The 19512-nt window shown below is 40.9% G+C and overlaps 1 protein-coding gene across 1 annotated transcript in view; it reads right to left on the reverse strand.

The window, feature by feature from the left end:
• The window catches only part of FSIP2 (fibrous sheath interacting protein 2), a 43988-nt gene that overhangs the window by 2039 nt on the left and 22437 nt on the right, over positions 1–19512 (reverse strand). Inside the window, 3 exon segments of the mRNA XM_044682682.1 lie at positions 375–944; positions 2720–3646; positions 4766–13416. Of these exon segments, the coding sequence (XP_044538617.1) occupies positions 375–944; positions 2720–3646; positions 4766–13416 (10148 nt within the window).

Consider the following 19512-nt stretch of genomic DNA (forward strand, 5'->3'; position numbering starts at 1 on the left):
CTCACTCCCCCTCTGTCACCGGGCTTGTGTCAGAAGTGTCTATCTTCCAGACCTTGGGCTTTTGTGGTTGTAGCCTTGGAAAGCTCAGAGGAGCCTTCATGTCCTTCATTGAGGAGGATTTAGTGAGGGGATTATTAACAACATGATGATCTAACTGGCACCATGGCAACATTGTGAAATCACTACATTTCAGACATGGAAGGGGCCTTGGAGATACTAGGCTGGGGGAGGCTGCCTAAGAACATATTAATTTTTTCTGCCAATTCAGAGGTGCCCCTCTCAGGGTTGAGAGGGCTCCATCCTCCAAAATCAAAGAACTAACCACCATTATAATAAAAGAGCGAAAGTAACCGAAGGTTACATTTGTCACTTACGGAGGAGTGTGGCTTTTCTTCTACGTCCAAAGACTCGATCTTTGACAAAGATGATACATGGGTAAGCACTTCACTTTCTGCAATAGCTATTGGCACTTCTGGGACTTCGGGCACTTTGGGCACATTGGGCTCCTCTTGCTCTTCTGGTACTTCTAGGACTTCTGAGTCCCTGATTCTCATTGGACCGGGTTTAATGCTTTCTGGTATAGTAGTAGTAGTAGCCTGACAACACTTGCTTATGGACAGCAATTTCTTTAGGCTACTGGAGCTTAGTGTAGATTTGGGGAAACTGATTTTATTGACTGGAACTTTCCCCTCTCCCGCTTCCTTCGGATGCCGCTCCATTAGCTCGAGGGCACCACTCTCTTCTTTTAAAACAACTTCTCGGGAACCCAATTCATCATCATCAGAGATTAAACCATCCTGTCTCCTATTTTCTGTCTCTTCCTCATCAATGTCATGGGCGACTAGCCGAATGATAAGGTCCTTTTTGCTCCGGACATCTTTTAAGAGTTCCACCCTGGTGATATCGGGCTTTCTTACATTCTGAAATGAGTTCCTGCAAAAGGCCTGAAATTCGAGAGACAGAGAGAATATTTCAAATAGCCGTTGCCTCAAAGTAATTTTTCTCAGGCTTCTATTGTAATACAGGGATTTGTGTGTGATTCTAGTTTTAATTTCTTAAGAACATTTACTGGTATATCGCAGTCTCTTTAGGAAACACAAAGTGTATAAGGAATGCTTGGTGTTGCTCCACTTTTTCCATATTCAGTGAACATGCCAATTTATGACAATCTATGACAATTGGCTCATTACACAAAGAGAAGGGACTAGTATGAATTTGGTTTCTTTTTTCCTCCTTGTTTTTGAAGTTTGAGTTTTCTCTTCCATAGCCAACATATGCTCTTTGCATGAAATAACAGTATTAAAGGTTGGGAAGGACCTTAGAGATCACCGGGTTCTACCTTTGAGCCTATAATTTTATTAGCCTCATGGGAATTCCTGGAGTCCCCAGTGCAGACCTGGCTAGACTTACTGTCAGAGTTGCTTGAGCCAACTCTTAGAAGAGATAGAGTGGCTTGGCCATGGTGTCAAGGAGTGAGTAGCTTCAGGAGTGGGCTGTTAATCAATTAGTAGTTCCTAATTGTCTCTCTCTACTTCTTCATGCTATTCTCTCCCGCTTCATTTTACAAAGGAGGAAACTGAAACCCCAAAAGTTTAAGGGGTTTGCAGGTTGTTGTTGCATAGGTAGTAAGCAGAGGAGCTTGGGTTCTGATTCAGGGTCACTAACCCCAAACCCAGGGCTCCATCAGCTATTGCTCCTCTTTAACTTCTCGTTAAGTGTCAATACTTGATTCTTTTGAATTTTTCCATTATCTGCCCTGGCAGTCGTATGATTTCACAAATCAACGCACAGAGAGGTCAAAATGCATAATTTCCCAAAAGGAAGACAAATCCTGGGTACTTTTGGATTCTTTTAAAAAATGCAAATACAGGGGCAGCTAGGTGGCTCACTAGATAAAGAGTTAGGCCTGGAGATGGGAGGTTCTGGGTTCAAATATGGCTTCAGACACTTTGTAGCTGTGCAATTCTGGGCAAGTCACTTAACACCCATTGCCTAGCCCTTACCACCTTAGAATTGAGTATCGATTCTGACAGAAGTCAAGAGGTTTTTTTAAATGTGTGACAGGGTAAGTCACATGGATCGGTGTGTGAATTTGGAAGATTCTAGTGTAAAACAATACACTGGGTGACAATTTTTTAAGCCTTGCTTGGAGGGAACCAAGGTGCACTGATATCTATCCAAGCTCTGACACGAGGCACCATAAGATACTGATGTTCTTTTAAAAATCCTCAAAGAAAGAGCCAATTTTTTTCAGTCTTTTTTTAGGGTTATATCTTATTGTAACCTTTTCATTCTTTGAAAATTAGAAGTTCACGCTATATATGGTCTGATACTACATTGATAAGATTGAGCCTCACACAAAGGCTTCTGGAAGCCAAGTTGTAAAGTGGGTGCCACCGCCCCCTGGTGGGTGCTGCAGCGATCCAGGGGGGTGGTGATGATGGCCACAGGTGCATTTATCTTTCCTATTAATTGCTATTAAAATTTAAAAAAATTAATTTCCAGGGCGCTAAGTAATATTTTTTCTGGAAAGGGGGCGGTAGGCCAAAAAAGTTTGGGAACCACTGCTTTAGAGCCACACTTAGTTGTAGTCATTCTGAGTTAATCAGATTATTTAGAAAAACCTTATTCTCTGACTATGCCAAGTTACACAGCTGACTCACTTATGTACAAATGCAATACCAGTGGGAATGCCTGATCATTTGATTATTTTTCTTACCTCAAAGGGCTTTACATCCAACCGTCCTGTTTTGTCCAAAGAGATCCGTCTTTCTTTTTTCCTTGATTCTATGTCAATTGTTTCTGTTGAGTAGCTCTTTCCACTTATTGAAGCTCTTCTTAGCTCTGCTAGACTGTGTCCGGTTCTTGACAAACACTGCTTCTTTAGCTTCTCCAGTGGTAAAGTTTTGAGTGAAATCACTGCCAAATGTTCAGAGACAATGGCTGGATCTATTCTGATTGGCTTATTTCCAATGTGAGGAACAATTTTAACTTGCATGTCATCCTCCTCGATATCATCTTCTTTTGTCGTCAGAGAGCCCATTTTTGTGACATGCTCACTGGCTTTTTCAACAATTCGTTCAACATCCAGATCACTGAAGACTTCACTATGTAAACTGTGGGAGCTAACAGATTCTTGAGGACAATGAGAAATCTCACTGATTATAAGGCTAGCTACTTTTTTGGGGAACAGCTTGTTCATACTTTTCACATCATGAAAGAATTCCTCTTGGGTTCCAGACTGTCTCAAAACATTATCGTAAACGGAATCAACAACCTGAGAAATAATTTCAATACTTTCTGGGTTCATAAAGTGTGTTTCAGTGTCAGCAGCCACGAGACTAATATTACTTTTGGAAATTTTGGCAGACACTGATTTTGTCAGTTGAGATGCAATTTTATTCATTTCAGTTTTGGATAGGCTTTTTGCCTCTTTGGTTGTCTCACAGGGCAAATTGACTATTTTTGCTAGGAATAATGCCAATGTTTCCTCCAAAAGGGAGGAGTCCAGCACTGGAATTATCGGGGGTGAAGGTTTCTCTCGTGTCTTAATGTCATCAACAATTTTTAGGACTTTTTCCATAACTTTGACAGCTTCTAATGCCAGTTGAGGAGTTGATGCCTCTTCATCAGAAATTAATTTTTCCTCATAAAGGATTCTTTCCTCGCTAGTGGTACTTTTCTCGTAAGAGAATTTTTCTTCACGTGAGATTCTTTCCCCATGAGAGAATTTTTCCTCACGAGGGATTCTTTCCTCACTAGTGATCCTTTTCTCACGAGAGAATTTTTCCTCACAAGGGAATCTGTCTTCACGAGAAAAGACTCTTGTTTCATGAGGGATTCTTTCTTCACGAGAGAAGATTCTTTCTTCACGAGAGGGGATTCTTTCTTCACGAGAGGGGATTCTTTCTTCACGAGAGTGGATTCTTTCTTCACGAGAGTGGATTCTTTCTTCACGAGAGGGGATTCTTTCCTCACGAGAGTGGATTCTTTCTTCACGAGAGGGGATTCTTTCCTCACGAGAGTGGATTCTTTCTTCACGAGAGGGGATTCTTTCCTCACGAGAGTGGATTCTTTCTTCACGAGAGGGGATTCTTTCCTCACGAGAGTGGATTCTTTCTTCACGAGAGGGGATTCTTTCCTCACGAGAGTGGATTCTTTCTTCACGAGAGGGGATTCTTTCCTCACGAGAGTGGATTCTTTCTTCACGAGAGGGGATTCTTTCCTCACGAGAGTGGATTCTTTCTTCACGAGAGGGGATTCTTTCCTCACGAGAGTGGATTCTTTCTTCACGAGAGGGGATTCTTTCCTCACGAGAGTGGATTCTTTCTTCACGAGAGGGGATTCTTTCTTCACGAGAGAAGATTCTTTCCTCACGAGAGTGGATTCTTTCTTCACGAGAGGGGATTCTTTCTTCACGTGAGAAGATTCTTTCTTCACGAGGGATTCTTTCCTCACGAGAGAATTTTTCTTCAGGAGAGAATCTTTCCTCACTAGCGAGTCTTTTCTCACGAGAGGATTTTTCCTCTCGAGGAATTCTTTCTTCACGAGAGAAGATTCTTTCCTCACGAGAGTATTTCTCCTGAGAAGGGATTTTTTTCTGAGAGAACTTTTCCTCACAAGGGATTCTTTCCTGAGGGGATTTTCCCTCCCGAGCAGTTTTTTCCTCACGCGGGATTCTTTCCTCCCAAGAAAATTTTTCCTCATGAGGGATTCTTGCCTCCCAAGAGAATTTTTCCTCATGAGGGGCTTTTTGCACAAAGACCTGAAATTCAGGACTGGAAACTTCCTTGACTATTAAGAAGGCTATTATGTCAGCTAGAACATTGCTCTTCCCTGCTAACTCATTATACATGGATAAGTGAGAGCCAGAGTGTTTTAAAACAGTTTCATAAACATTATCAACTACTTTTTCAATAGCTGCATGTTCTTCTTTAGGCAATGTGGTCGTTTCACTATCCTGCTGTACAATTTGAATTGGACTTTTGGATATAAACTCTTTCAGTGATGTTATTATTTTGTTAGTAATTTTTCCCATTTCGGCCTCCACAGACTTTGTTCTTTCCTTATCCATCATGGGGATCACAGACAAAAGTCTGGTTAAAAACTGTACTGCGATTTCTTCTAGAATGTTCACAGGTAATTGGTGATCAGAGGTTCTTTGAGTTGGAACATCTCTAGGGGTCTGGGAGATGTCTTTAAGAATGTTTTCAACAACATTATCAACTTCCGCACACTGATGGGGTGTTAACTCTCCAGAAAAATATGTCTGTAGTTGATTGCCAGCAACCTCTCGGATGACTAGGTCGGCTATGCTTTCAGAAAGCATTCTGCATCCGCTCGTTGCACAGTTCTGTATGATCTCTCTAGAGCCGAACTGTGGCAAAAGATTACTATAAACAGACTGTACCACTACCTGAATTACTTCATCATCGTTGGGATGCAAGCACTCAACATACTGGATTAGCATATCTTCATCTTTTGATATCTCTGTCATAACCCTGCTGACTAATTTCATTTGAATGAAATTCAGTTCGTTAAAAAGACTGTCAACTTGTGCTTTTGCCCCTAGTTTTTTTTCGGCTCCTTGTGGGAAAATTTTGGCCAGAAGAGATGCAATCATTTCTTCCAAAAATTCGTGAGGCAACATGATGGTATATGGCGAGGACGTCTGACACTCTTTAGTGTGTTTTTGGGCAACTTTTTCTACTTTTTTGACAACATCTTTAGATTCCAGCGGTATGAACATTTCAGTGGGCAATTCATCCTGCAGAAGTAGGTTGAGCTGATGCTGAAACATTTCTTCTATGACAGCGCTAGCCAGTCTTTTGGCTAACTTATCACTCTCATTGATGTCTCTGCAAATCGAATCTTGAGATCTGTAGTCATGGAGCACGTTACATAAAGAAGAGTGTACGACCTTACTGACCAGCGTTTTATCCACTGGTGGTAAATCATCATAAGGTGGCGTTTCTTTACCCGATGCCCTATCGACCAAGATTTTTTTGGAATCGGGTGGCATTTTAAGGGGTGATGGGGTTCTGTAGCGAGGTGGTTCTTCCTGGGTAACACCCTTTTGCTTGCCTGCCCCTTTCTCCTTAGAATCCTCGGCCAAAGGTTGCTTCTCCTTAATGGGCCTAAACACCTTAATGCGGGCTTCAGAAAACTCTTTTAACAGAGATTCGATCAGCTTCATTGCCGTTTCGTAGAGCTCAGCCTGATTTACGTCCTCCTGTGCTTTACACTCTGGACACGTTTCGGGCGAAGAAGAAAAGATCAGCTTGTTTACAATTTCGGTGACAACATCTTCTAAAAATCGAGCTGAAAAAATACCCGCTCTCAATTCGGGTGAATAGGATGGTGTTTTGGCTTCAGCACTTGGTCTCAATTCGGGTGAATAGGATGGTGTTTTGGCTTCAGCACTCGGTTTCAATTCGGGTGAATAGGATGGTGTTTTGGCTTCAGCACTCGGCCGTTTCTTCTTCCCTTCTTTGCCTTTGCTAGGAATATCTTTGTGAACTGGGGGCAATGGAGACACTGACGAAGGTCGGCCATGCTTCTCAGCAGGTGGCGGTTTGGTAGGAATGACAGTTTCGTACCCGGTATCATCTTGGGCCGTCTGAGTAGACGTTTCTAAAACGTTACTATAAATATTATCGATCACATTTTCAACGTTTTCATAATACATCACTGGGTCATATTCAATATCTGTTTGCACACCACTATCTGTCTTCCTTTTGAAGGCTGCTGTGACACTGGGTTCATGTAAAGTCCTCATACTATGCGCCTTAGAGACTATAGGAGGGGGCCTAACTGCCCTTTCGTCATCCTCTGTCCCAACTGAACTGTCTTTTTTCTGTTGTTCAGTCTTACTCTTTGGCAAATGGAAAAGGAGTTCTATGGATTTCTTGCTTTTTACCGGAGAAATACTTTGTATTGGCACTTCATCATCCTTTTCAGGGGCCAAATGGTGTTCTTTCTTCTTTGTAATACTCTTAGTGGGTGTTTTTTTGATATCTGGTTCTGGAGTCTCCTTTCTGCTTTTCATGAATGCAATGACTTTTATCGACTCTTCCTCGTATTCATCCACGTCGTCTTCTTTGGCTGAACCATCATCACTCTTTTGATCCATTTTCCAACGGTCCTGGCGACTCCTGATACTACTTTTGGTGCTGGTGGCCACAGAAATGAATTTTATTGAGTCCTTGTCCTCATCTTTTATAATTGGCATCTCACTTGTCTTTTCCTCACTTTCCCTTTTATCAATGAAATCCCAATCTGAAGATTCCAGGGCACACATTTTAGTTTTCATAGTGCTCGCTAGAGAAATGAACATTGCATCCTGGTCCACATCGCCAGGTAGAGTTTCAATCATCTCTTCGGCCCTCTTTCCAATTATTCTGCCCAGATTTGTGTCATCTTTTATAGTTCCACTTACATTTATAAGTGTGAGGGAATCTGGCAGTAGAGAATCTTTGATAGGCTCATCCTTTATGTCTTTATCAAATGAGACCTTTGGTGGCAGAAATTGGACCCTTTGGGTGATTTTATCTGGTTCAAGAAATGAAAAGAGAGGCGAAAACCAGTCTCCAGAAAAAAGGGGCTTAACTTTGAAACCCGAGATTGCCTTCTTGGCTAATTTGGTTATCATTTCAATATAAAAATTGGTCTCTTCCTCATCATGATGAACATCCTCATGCTTGTATTTTTTAGCAACCTCATCATACACAGAGTCAGACACTTTATGAACAGTTTCTTTATCTACTGGTGGAAAAGAAAACAATTCTTCTGCATTGGGGAGAACTTTAATATCACTTTTCCGAAATTCACCTATTAGAGAATTTACTAACTTGATAGCCATGCCCACAAGGTTGGTCTCTTTTATGCCCTCTTCCTCATTGTACTCTGGAGTTTTGGGGACAGGGTACAATTTTCGAACAAGATCAAAAATAACATCTTCTAAGAATGTGGCTGAATAAAGGGAAGGCTGCGGTGTGCACGGTTGCTCCTTTTCTTGCTCAGGAACTTCAACGACAGACTCTTTATCAGAAGCTTCGGCAATCTCAGTGTCCTCTTCATGTAAGAATGGCTGGAGATGATGATCTACGATTTCCTTCATAATGAAGCCTGCTATTTTGGTGAGGAATGTGCCTCCCTTTTCAGTCTCCTCTTTCTGGACTTCAGCTTGGAATTCAGCTTTCTTCAGAATGTTTCTGCAAATCGAGTCGACTATGCTTTCGATGGTTTCCAGATTCATACTTGAGGCATTCTCCTCTGCAGCGGTCAGTCGAATTTCATGTTCAGAAATTTCGGCTATGATAGCTTCGGTCAGTTTTGAAGCTGCACTCATAAAATCATCATCCGGTGGCTCTTCTTGCCTCTTCCTTTTGACCTGAGCTTCAGATAGAGGAAAAATATGACCTAAAAGTTTAGAAACCATATCTTCCAAAAGAGAACGAGGTAACACGGTAACGAAGGATGGCAAATAATGGCTTTCCTTACTAATAACGTTTAGTACGTTTCGAATAATGTTCTCCGTTCTGAGTGAAGAATAGATAGTCGAAGATAATGATCCAGAAATCAATGCTTGCACTTGATATTCATAAATTTCTCCCAAAAGTAAATTGTATATTTTCCTTCCAAAGTTATGGGTATCTTGTTCTATCTCCATATACATGACAGCCATAGATTTGTAATCATCTATTAATTTTTTATAAATCAAGTTGACTATTTTACTAACCATTTCTTTATAGCCTTCAGAAAAACACAGATTTTCGTCAAAATTTTCTGCAACCAAAATTTGAGATGCCGCAAACTCGTTCACAATCGACTTGACTAATTTTGTAACAATGTCGGTGACTTTGGCTTTTGACTTAATTGGATCCTCCTCAGGTGAGGAGAAGCTATGTGAGACAGCATAAAGGATTTTGCACAAAAGCTCAGAAATGACTTCCTCCAAAAATATAGCTGAGTTAACAATGAGAGCCATTTCTTTTGGTTCGATTTCTGTGTCTTTGGAAGTTTGTAGCCTAGGTAAATTGGGTGTAAACTGAGGAAAGGGTTGATCTTGAGATAGAAATGTCTGAAGGTGATGGTTAAAAATTTCCTTGATAATGAAACTTGCTATTTTGGAAACTGGTATATTACTTATGTCGGTTTTATCTTTTGAAATCGACTGGTATAGATTCGAATGTAGAATATCAGCATAAATGGATTCCACCATATTCTCAATATCTGCTTCCGAAATCATGCTTTGCTTCTCATTGCCATGCTTTGTAATCCAGATAGCATGTTTGGAAATGATGGCCATGATTTCATTGATCAACTTCACAACCGCTTTACTTAAATCCGGCTTTGAAGTAATTGCGTCTTCTGCGCCAGAGTCGGGAGACATCTGCGCTAAAAGCTGGGTGACTATCTTTTCCAAATGAGTATGCGATAACATGGTCGTGTATATTGTTGAAGTCTGTCTCCGAGGCTTGATTCGGGTCATTTCAAATTGAATTTTCTTGATCAAAACGTCAGCACTGAGATTTGACAGGGACTTGAATGGTAGCCTTGCCACCAGATCTGGTTGGAGCTGAAAATCAAATATTTCTGCGAGAATGATTTTGGTTGTCCTTTCCGCCAGGCTCTTTGTGTCATTTAAGAAGTCCTTATCAGGGGTTAGGTCTGAGTCATATTCTTGCCACACTTTGTTGTAAACTGTGTCGATTATCTTAACGATGATGTCCCTGTCTACATGTGGCAAACCCAGTTCCTCTTCGGCATTTTCCAGAATGCTAACTTGTGCTTTTCTAAACTCCTCTGTTATGGCGTATATGAGCTGAATAGCTGTCTCCTCCAGTTCGATTTCATGTTCTCTTCCTATTTTGGCATATGCAACACCCAGTACCTTGTAAAAGATTTTGGATAAAACTCCAGAGATGACTTCCTCCAGAAACGTTGAAGAGTAAACGCCAGCATAAAACTGTAACAGCTGCCTTCGCCCACCGACGTGGTATGCCTGGGGTGGAGGGATTGCTTTTCCGGACACAAATGGCTGAAGGTGTTGCTGACAAATGTTTTTGATGATAAAACCAGCTACTTGGTCAATGAAAGTATTATTACTGCTCGTTATGTCCAGCTCGATTGCTTCTTGAGAGCCAGAGTTCTGCAAGATGTTCTTGAAAACCGAGTCGACAAGATTTTGTACATCGTCTTCTGAATACACATATTGTGGCTCTTCATCATCTTTGGAAAATCGAATTTCATGTTTTGAAATTTTCCTCCGGATATCACTGATTAGCTTTGAAGCAATTTCATTGAAGTTCACTCCAGACACATCTCCTACATCTTCTTTATAGGGAGCCATCCCCGGTGCTGAAGGAAAAATTCGAGACAGAAGCACCCGTATCATGTCTTCTAGGAAAGTGTAAGGTAATAAGGTATTATAGGGAGACAGGCTCTGGCTTTGCTTGCTGGTTTTGTTCATCCCATTTAGGACTTCTTGCACAATGTTCTCTGCTGTTAGAGAAGAATAGGAAGAAGCAGAGAGTTCTCCCGAAAAAAGGGGATGAAGAAGATAATCAGAAATTGCCGCTACAATTAAACTGGTCAGATTTTCAACAAAGCCGTCAGTCTTCATTGATTCTTCTCGCTCTACTTCAGGCTCTAGGCCATGCTGTTTCAGGACATTGGAGTAGACAGAGTCCACCAGTTCATCCACAATATCAATATTAAGAGGCGGAAAAGGCTGCGCCTCATCATGGCGTACCACTCGGACTTTGGCTCGATCAAAGTGAGCATTTATGGAATCAACAATTTTGTGCGTAACGTTGTTTAGTTCTTCCCCCGTCTTCACTTTGGGGCTAAAGATCTTTGATAAGAGTCTGGCAACAATTTCTTCCACAAATTCAGCAGGGTAAACCCCCATGCTTAGGGAGGCCGATGCTGTAGGTGATTTGTGCAGCCCCGTCACTTCATTGAGCACATTCTTGACCATGTTGGCCACTTCATCGGCGGCTGTTGATTGAGGGGCGCTGTCCCCAAATAAAAAGGGTTGAAGGTGACTTTCAGTAATCTCTTGAATAATGAAGCTGGCTATTCTGTCCACGATGATGGGACTTCGGCTTGTTACACTTTTCTGTACTGATGTGTGTGATCCTGAGACTTTCAAAATGTTATCGTAAACTGAGTCAACCATTGTTTGGAGATTTCTTTCTGAATATAAATATTGATGATCATATTTGGTGAGCCAAATCTTGTGTTTAGAAATGGCTGACATAACCTTGTTTATTATGCAAGCAGACATTTCATTAAAATCTGAGCTCATTAAATATTTCTTTTCCATAGACCAACCGTCATTAGAGGATGGAGGGATGATCTGTGATAACAGCCTTCTAATGACATCCTCTAGAAATGAGTGAGGTAGCATGGTAGTGTAGCCTGCCAAAGGCTGAAGTTGGGAACTGAACTCCTTTAGGTTTTCTTGGAACTTCTGAAGGACGTTTTCAACTTTGAGGGGGAAGTACGATTCAGGAGTGAGTCTTTCCACAAAGCACGATGGGAGTTGGTAGTCTAAAATCTCAGTCAACACAGCATCAGTCGTCCGCTCAGCTAGTACGTTGAGGTCATCAGTTCCGTCGCTGACATCGGCCATTTTGGATTCGTATTCCTGCAAAACTTCATTATAAACAGAGTCAACAATTTTGTTCACGGCTTCCTTCTGTACAGGTGGGAAACACAACCTTTCTTCGGCATTCCGGAGCACGGTGACTTGAGCCTTATTGAATGCATTCACCACGGAGTTGACAAATAATGTATTCATATCACCAAGCTGTTCCTCTGGGATATCTTCATCTCGGTCACACAACGCAGTATAAATGTAAAAAAACAGGTCCGAAATAATGTCCTCTAGAAACGTGGCTGAGTACACACCTGTACTGAGTTGGCCTGACTGCAGCATTTTGGGAACCGTTCTGCTTTTTAATTCTTTCCTGTCCAGTTTCTTCAGGGAGGAAGTAGAAAGGGAGGGTGTATCTGAAAACTGCTTAAAGGGTGGTTTGATTTTGGAGCCAATAATTCGGAGATTGTTGAGGGTCCCGGATGTTAATTTTTCCTTGGACCGTGTAAGGCTTTTTACCGGTCGGGCTCCTCTGGCGTTGGACAGTCTATCTCTCGCATTGTACTTTGAAAGCTTATTGGCATATTGGGCTTTGGGGGTCCCTCCCTGTATGCTGCTCGATAGCTTTTCCATCAGGGACTTTACCAAGCCATGGGAGATGACGCTGAGCATTGACTCTGAGGAAATCAACTCTTGTTCAGTTTCAGCCAGCTGTTCTAACACAAAGTCTGACACATCGTCCTCTGTTTGAAAGGGCTCGGCTTGCTCTGCGGTCATTTTCCCCTCTCTGCCACTAAATTCCTCCTCCTCCACACTCTGGATTACATTAAAAAGCTGCCGTTCCGTATTAGACAGCTCCTCAGAAAGAGCGCTGCCTGCCATTGTTTCTGTGGTACATTTTTCCAAAAGGGTCCTTATAAGTTTCTCACACACAACATTAAGGAGGAAAACAGATTTGGGGGATAAGCCGAGGTTATTAGGCTGCTTCTCTGAAGAGTCAAAAAATTGTCTTGTTGATGTTTTGACAGAGTCCAAAGCCCCACTTTGGCATTCATCTGGCAAAAACAAATCTAAGACGATATTAAAAACTTTATTCACCATGTCTTTCGATTCACTACTTTTTAGGCTCCCGATTAGACTGTCTAATTTAGTTGCCACGTTGTTGCTTTTATCTTTCTGGACGAGTTGATCTGTTCTGTTAGTAACTGGTGAGTTCCAGCTTGCCTCCCTTTCTATGGGGCTGCCTTTCTGGCAAAGGGGAGCACTCCGACTTTTAACCACGGGAATCGGCTTCCCTTTAGTGTCACCGTAGTTATTGATGCCTATTTCTTTTGTCAGCACATGAATCACTCCTATTAGCAGATCTTGAAAGATATCATTAATGCTCTTAATGTTATTAATATTTGGAGAATAAATGTATCTTGTTTGTGGGGAAATGACAAAATCCATCGGATCCGCCTTTAAAATGTTACTATTTGCTAGGATTCGAATGATTATTTCCGAAACACTGAAAGCAATGTCACTAATAGGAATGGAGTGACTCTTGGGTCCTTGGGCTCCAAATGCTTCAGAAGTGATTGAAATGAATTTGTCAAATGCTGAAATTCTGTTTTCGAGAGCTTTCATCTTTGCTTTGCCATCTTCAGTGCCATCGGAAATGCGCGCAGTTATGCAGGAAATCACAGAGTCGGTGAGGTAGTCACAAAACTCATTCAGAGAAGCTTCACTATGCTCATTTCTTAAAGGCCTCTTTAAATCTAGTTTTTGCCTCGGTGATGAAGAAATGTCACGGGGACCTTAAACAGAAAGCACTGTGATTTTTAACACGTAGCCAGAATTGTATGACATTCCAAATATTGGTCATTTTTTAAACATGTGAACACTTTCCTATGGTACATATTCTTTTAAAAAACCAAAATGTTAGCAAAGAGATGAAGGGATTCCTTTCCATTTTCCATTTCTCTTCTTACCTCCTGCTCCGCTATTTTCGTGCCTTCTTATCTTTTAGCTGAGAGAGTAATCAAAAAGGCCCAAAGAGATAAGCATTTCTCTACTGTTTATGATTAGCGATGGGCAACTAGCTAGCTGTCCTGAAGATGTCAGGACTAGAGGAGATGTCATAGATCAGAGCATCTAGAGTCCACAGGGACCTCAGAGGCCAAGAGGCTTCTTCATTTTACAAAGAAGGAATCTGCGGCCCTGGGGGCAGCGAAGGGACTGTCCCAGGGTTACACAATGGATACTTGCTCTAGAGCTGGAAGGAGCCACCTAAGTCTATTCCCTTCAGTTTACAGAGGAGGAAACTCAGGCCCAGAGAGAGTAAGCAAATTGCCCAAATAGTAAATATCAGAGGCAGGATTTGAACCCAGATCTGGTTCACCTTCCAGATGTGATATTCTGTGCTCTCCAGTTAAATAGTGGAATATAACTGCTTAGTGTCTCCAGTTTTTTTTTTATCATCTATAGAATGTGAGTGGTAAGGTCTAATATAGACATAACAAGACCATCGAATTTAGAGCTGGCAAGGAGGGCCTTTGACATCTTAGGATCTTTATGTCCTTATTGCTCAGCACAGTGCCTAGTAAATAGTAAGTACTAAGTAAATGCATCATGATGACAATGGCGATGATCGCAGACCCTATGAGGGTTAGGGAAATCATTTCACATAATCAGGAGCCATGAGTCAATGTCACTCTAAAGAAGAAGCAGGGGGTAGAGAAGAATGGCTGACACTTGAACCTTCTTATCTCAACTGGTCAAAAGAAGGAAGAATACACAGATGCAAACATTTGGTCATAGAAATACCTTTCACTCAATAAGGAAATTGGAGGGAAACAAAAAAAGCTATTAAAGTGTGCATGTGATATGTATAATTTTGATCCCCCAATCCTAGATCCATTCCCTAAAGATATCAAAGAAAGAGGAAAAGGGCCCATAGAACAGAAATATTCACAGCAGCTAAGAATTAGAAAGAATTAGAAACTGAGATGATATTCATCAATTGGAGAATGGTTGAAGAAGTTATGGTATATGAATGTGATGGAATACTATTATGCTGTAAGAAGTTAGGAAGGGAATGGTGTTCAGGAAACCTAGGAAGACTACTATGAACTGATGTAAAGCGAGTTAGCAGAACCAGAATAATCTATACAGTAACAGCAACAATGTAAAAGATTATCAAGTAATGGTCAATATAATGACCAACCACAATTCCAAAGAACTCACAAACATACCCCCAGAAAGAGAACCAATGGACTTGAGTGCAGATTGAAGCATATTTTATTCTATTTCTTCCTTTTTTCTTGATTCTTTCCCTTGGAACATGGCTAATGGGGGGGGCAGCGTTGCTATACATGTCAATACATATTTATTAAGTTTTTATTTTTCTTCTCAGTGGGTGGGGGAAGGGAAGAAGAGAATTTGATGTTAAAAATTGAATTATAGGAAAAGAGGAGAAGAGAGAATTAGGAGGAGAGATGATTAAGGATTAACCCTAAGTAAAATGAACTCTAAGGATACACAAAAATATTTAAGGAGGCAAAGAATAGGAAGCTGAAGTAGTACCCATAGGTTGGGGAATGGATGAACAAGTTATGACATATAAACTTATGGAGTAGTGTTAGATGAATTCTTATCAGTACGATGACAGACAAGAATTCCAGAGGACTGATAATGAAACATCCCACCTACCTTCTAGAAGAGAGGTGAAAGACCCAGTGTAGCAATTTTTTTTTACATGGGCCAATTTGGAAATTTGTTTTGATATGCCATACATGCTTTTAATTGGTTTTGCTTTTCTTGTGTTCTCAATTGGAAGTGGGATGGGGTAGGAGTGTGAAATGGCAGAACTTGGCTGATTTTAAAAATAAAAAAAGAAAGAAAGGTAAGAAGTGGCTGAGCCAAGATGATGGAGTAGCGGGAAGAAGTATAGCAAGCTTCCTCTCAACCTCACCAAAAAATCCAAATAAATAGAAAATGTATCAGACAGAATCCTGATTGGAAAATCGAAGGGAAAAAAATCATAATGAGCCATTTTTCTATCCTAGGTCAGCCTGGGAGAAGGCTGAAAGACACTGGGGACAGGGTCTGAACAGGAGTGTGATGCAGAGCCCAGGGAGAGGCCATTATGCACCAGGGCTAAAAGGTCCTGGGGCGTAAACTTGCGTACAGTGCAGGAACAGTCTGGCAACTTTGTTACCCACTTCCCAATTCAGGGTCATATATCTAGGGTAGACTGAAGAGGGGACATGGCCTAGGGATGGTATTCTAGGAGGAGGAAGGGTAAGAGGCCCTAGGCTGTGGACCAAGAGAGCAAAATCCGAAACAAGCAGCAGCCTGGGGCTCAGGCCCCGGGGCACAGTCAAATATTACTGCTAGCCTCCATTCAAGTCTGAAGGCATCTGTGAAATAACCAGGACAGGAATCTCAGACCAAAGGGGAGCCCCGTTTTGTCACTGAACCAGCAGAGCTTTCCAGCTGCTTGATAGTGGTTGAGCCTAGCTGAAGTCTACTGCAATTTTCAGATCAGTCCTGTTGCTTTGACTCAAATCCATAGCAGGAATTTGCAGAGCTCACACTAGGGGGGAAAACTGTGCCCTGAATCAGACCACTTTGGGAGCACTGAAGGCATGAAAGTCCCTGGCTTTAGCTGTCTATAGATCCTGGAATAACACAATACTCTATACCCCAAGGAAACAATTGCAGGACCAGCCTAGAAGTAGCCTGAAAGAAGAAAGAAATAAAGAAGAATCCCACAAATCTAAAAGGAAGGAATGGCTCCAAAATATTGACAAGAAACGGTTCAGAGAAAAACACAGTCTGGGCACAAATTCAACTAGAATAAAAAGAGTTTAAAAAAATAATGTAACATTTTTTATGACTAGAATGAGAATACAAGAAGAAAAATTTAGAAATTGGTAAGGAAGAAGAATTGGAAAGGGAGTTAACAGCTTGGCACTTGAGGCACAAAATCTTACCTAAGAAAAACCTCCCTGAAATTTAGAATAAGCTAAGGAAATAAAGTAGAAAGACGGAAAAAATAGAAGAAAATATAAGGTATTGCATAGCAAAAACAACTCACCTGAAAAAACAAATTGAGGAGAAAAAAAATTTAGGAATCATGCAAACAAACCATGACCCCCCTAAATGACCTATGTATATAATATTTCAAGCAATCTTAAAAGAAAACTGCCCCGATCTCTTAGAACCAGAGAGCAAGGGGTTAGTGAGGAGACTCAGTGGATTGAGAGTTGGGCCTAGAGCCAGGAGATGCAGGGTTCAAATCTGTCGTCAGACACTTCCTAGCTATGTTACCCTGGGCAAGTCACTTAACTCCCATTGCCTAGCCCCATGTTGGCAAACCTACGGCATGCATACCAGAGGAGGCTGCTTCCTTCCTATTCTCCATGTGTACCTGAGGACATCACCTGCCCCTCTGCCCAGCAGCCCAATGGAAGTGCTCCCTCCCTCTCCTGTCTCAGGTAAGGTGGGGGGCTCACATGCAATTTGCGGGTTACAGTTTGGGCACTTGCTCTCTAAAAGGTCTGCCATCATTATCCTAGCTGTTATTGCTCTTCTGCCTTGGATCCAATATGTAGTATTGATTCTAAGACAGACGGTGAGGATTTAAAAAAATAAAGAACCAGAGGACAAAGTGGAAATAGAAAGCATCTGTTGGTCATCTCCTGAAAGAAGCTCAAAAGGAAAACACCCCACAACAGTATAAACCAAACCTGAAGCTTTCAGGTGAAAGAAAAACTATTGCAAAATCATCCAGAAAGAATTAAAGGACTCAGGAATCACAGCATCACACATGTAATAGCCCCAAAGTCAAGAGCTTGGATTTCGATATAAAAAGGCAAATACGAACAATCAGAGGGGACTAAAGAAGGATAAATTGTTTATATTATGGAGATGATACATGTGCCCGGATAGTTAGCATTGCTACATCATCAGGGATCACAGAGGGAGTCAAATTTAGACAGGAGGCTTAGGAGTGGTTTTGTTATGTCTTGATTATCATAGAAAGTTGAAAAGAGAGGGCAAACGAAATACAGTAGAGGAGGAAAGGCACAGGAAGGTTAGGGAATTATATCATAAAGGTGCTCAAGTTGAGGCCTGTACAAATAAGGGAAAAGGAGCGGGAAGAGCAGATGACACTTGAACCTCACTCATCTGAGCTGGTCAAAGGATGAAAGACCACACATGCACACACACTACACACACGTAGAGAAATACCTTTCACTCAACAAAGAAACAGGAGGGAAGAAGAAGACAATTAAAAGGAAGGTAGATTAAGGTATAGGGGCAGCTCTGTGATACAATGGATAGAGCGCTGGGCATGGAGTCAGGAGGAACAATTTAAATCTAGCTTCAGACACTTACTGTGTGACCCTGGGCAATTCACTTCACCCTGATTGCCTCAGTTTCTTCATCTGTAAAATGAGCTGGAGAGAGAAATGGCAAACCACTCTAGTAGCTTTGCCAACAAAGCCACAAAAGGGGTTACAGTCAAACAGGATTGAAAACAACTACCTACCCAAAGATTAAGGAACCAAGATTATTCCTAAGCAAGACAAACTCTAAATATAAATATGCAAAAATATTCACAGCTCTTTTTGAGGTGGCGAAGAACTGGAAATTGAAAAGTGCTCATCAATTTGGGAATAGCTGAACAAGTTACAGTATATTTATACAAGTATAAATTCTTTCAAATCCTTTACCTTCTGTCTTAGAACCAGTATTGATTCTAGTATTAGTTCTAAGGCAGGATGGTAAGGGCTAGGCAATTAGTGTTAAGTGACTTGCCCAGGGTCACACAGCTAGGAAGTGACTAAGTCCCAATTTGAACCCAGGACCTCTTATCTCCAGGTCCGGCTCTCTATCCACTGAGCCACCTAGTTCTCCTACAGCATAAAATTTGATGCAGTAACATTGTACTACAAAAAGTGATGTAAAGTGAAATTTTTTTAAAGGAGAGACTATAAAGAAAGTAAATTTGGAGACTTTGAGATAGGTAAGAGTAACGGGAGAAGACTGGAATTAATTTGGTTTAAGCAAAACTAATCTCAGAGCTTAAATGTGAACTTAAAAGAGGTACAGAAAGAGTGGGGGAAATCAGCATGAAAGAATAAATGGACAGAAAACAAAAATCTACCACGTATAATCCTAAATGTGACTGGCTTAAACTTCTTTGTAAACTTGAAGAATGGAAGGATGCAAAACTCAACAGTATGTTGCATATAAGAAATACCTTGAAAACATTAAGACCAAGTAAAAATGAAGGACTGGAACAAAAAAAGCAACAAGTAGTATAGCACATAAATACTTAAAGGAAAGAATGACTGAAATGAAAAAAAAACCTCCAAACTAGTAACACAACTATGAGATAATTGTTCCTTTTTCAGAGCTGCCTAACTATCAGGAAGAAAAACAAAGGGGGGAAACAGTTGAACAGATTTATCAAGAAACAGATTTGAAAGACTCTTGTTGTCTTTTAGAGGGGAATATTAAATAATAATGCTTCACATCATCATTTAGTATGCTTGCAATTGATCATGCACTATGATTCAAGGAAATGATAAATAAACGGGAAAGGGTAACACTCTAAATACATTATAGATCACAACACGATAAAATAGTAATTGTTACAGGGGGCATAAGCAAAAGAGAAGGATCTAAGTGGAGAGTAAGGGCCAATATTTTGAATAACAGGTAGATGAAAAATCATATATAATTAAATGATTGAAAATCATAAATAACATGACTTGAATATAAAGAGGGAAACTATAAATAAGTTAAGCGAACACAGAATAGTATACTTGTCAGATCTCTGGGAAAGGAAAGATTTTAAAACCAAGCAAGAGTTAGAGAAAATTACAAAATGTAAAATAAATGATTTTGATTAT

The sequence above is a fragment of the Gracilinanus agilis genome, chromosome X (assembly GCF_016433145.1).
Source record: "Gracilinanus agilis isolate LMUSP501 chromosome X, AgileGrace, whole genome shotgun sequence".
Classification (NCBI taxonomy): Eukaryota; Metazoa; Chordata; class Mammalia; order Didelphimorphia; family Didelphidae; genus Gracilinanus; species Gracilinanus agilis.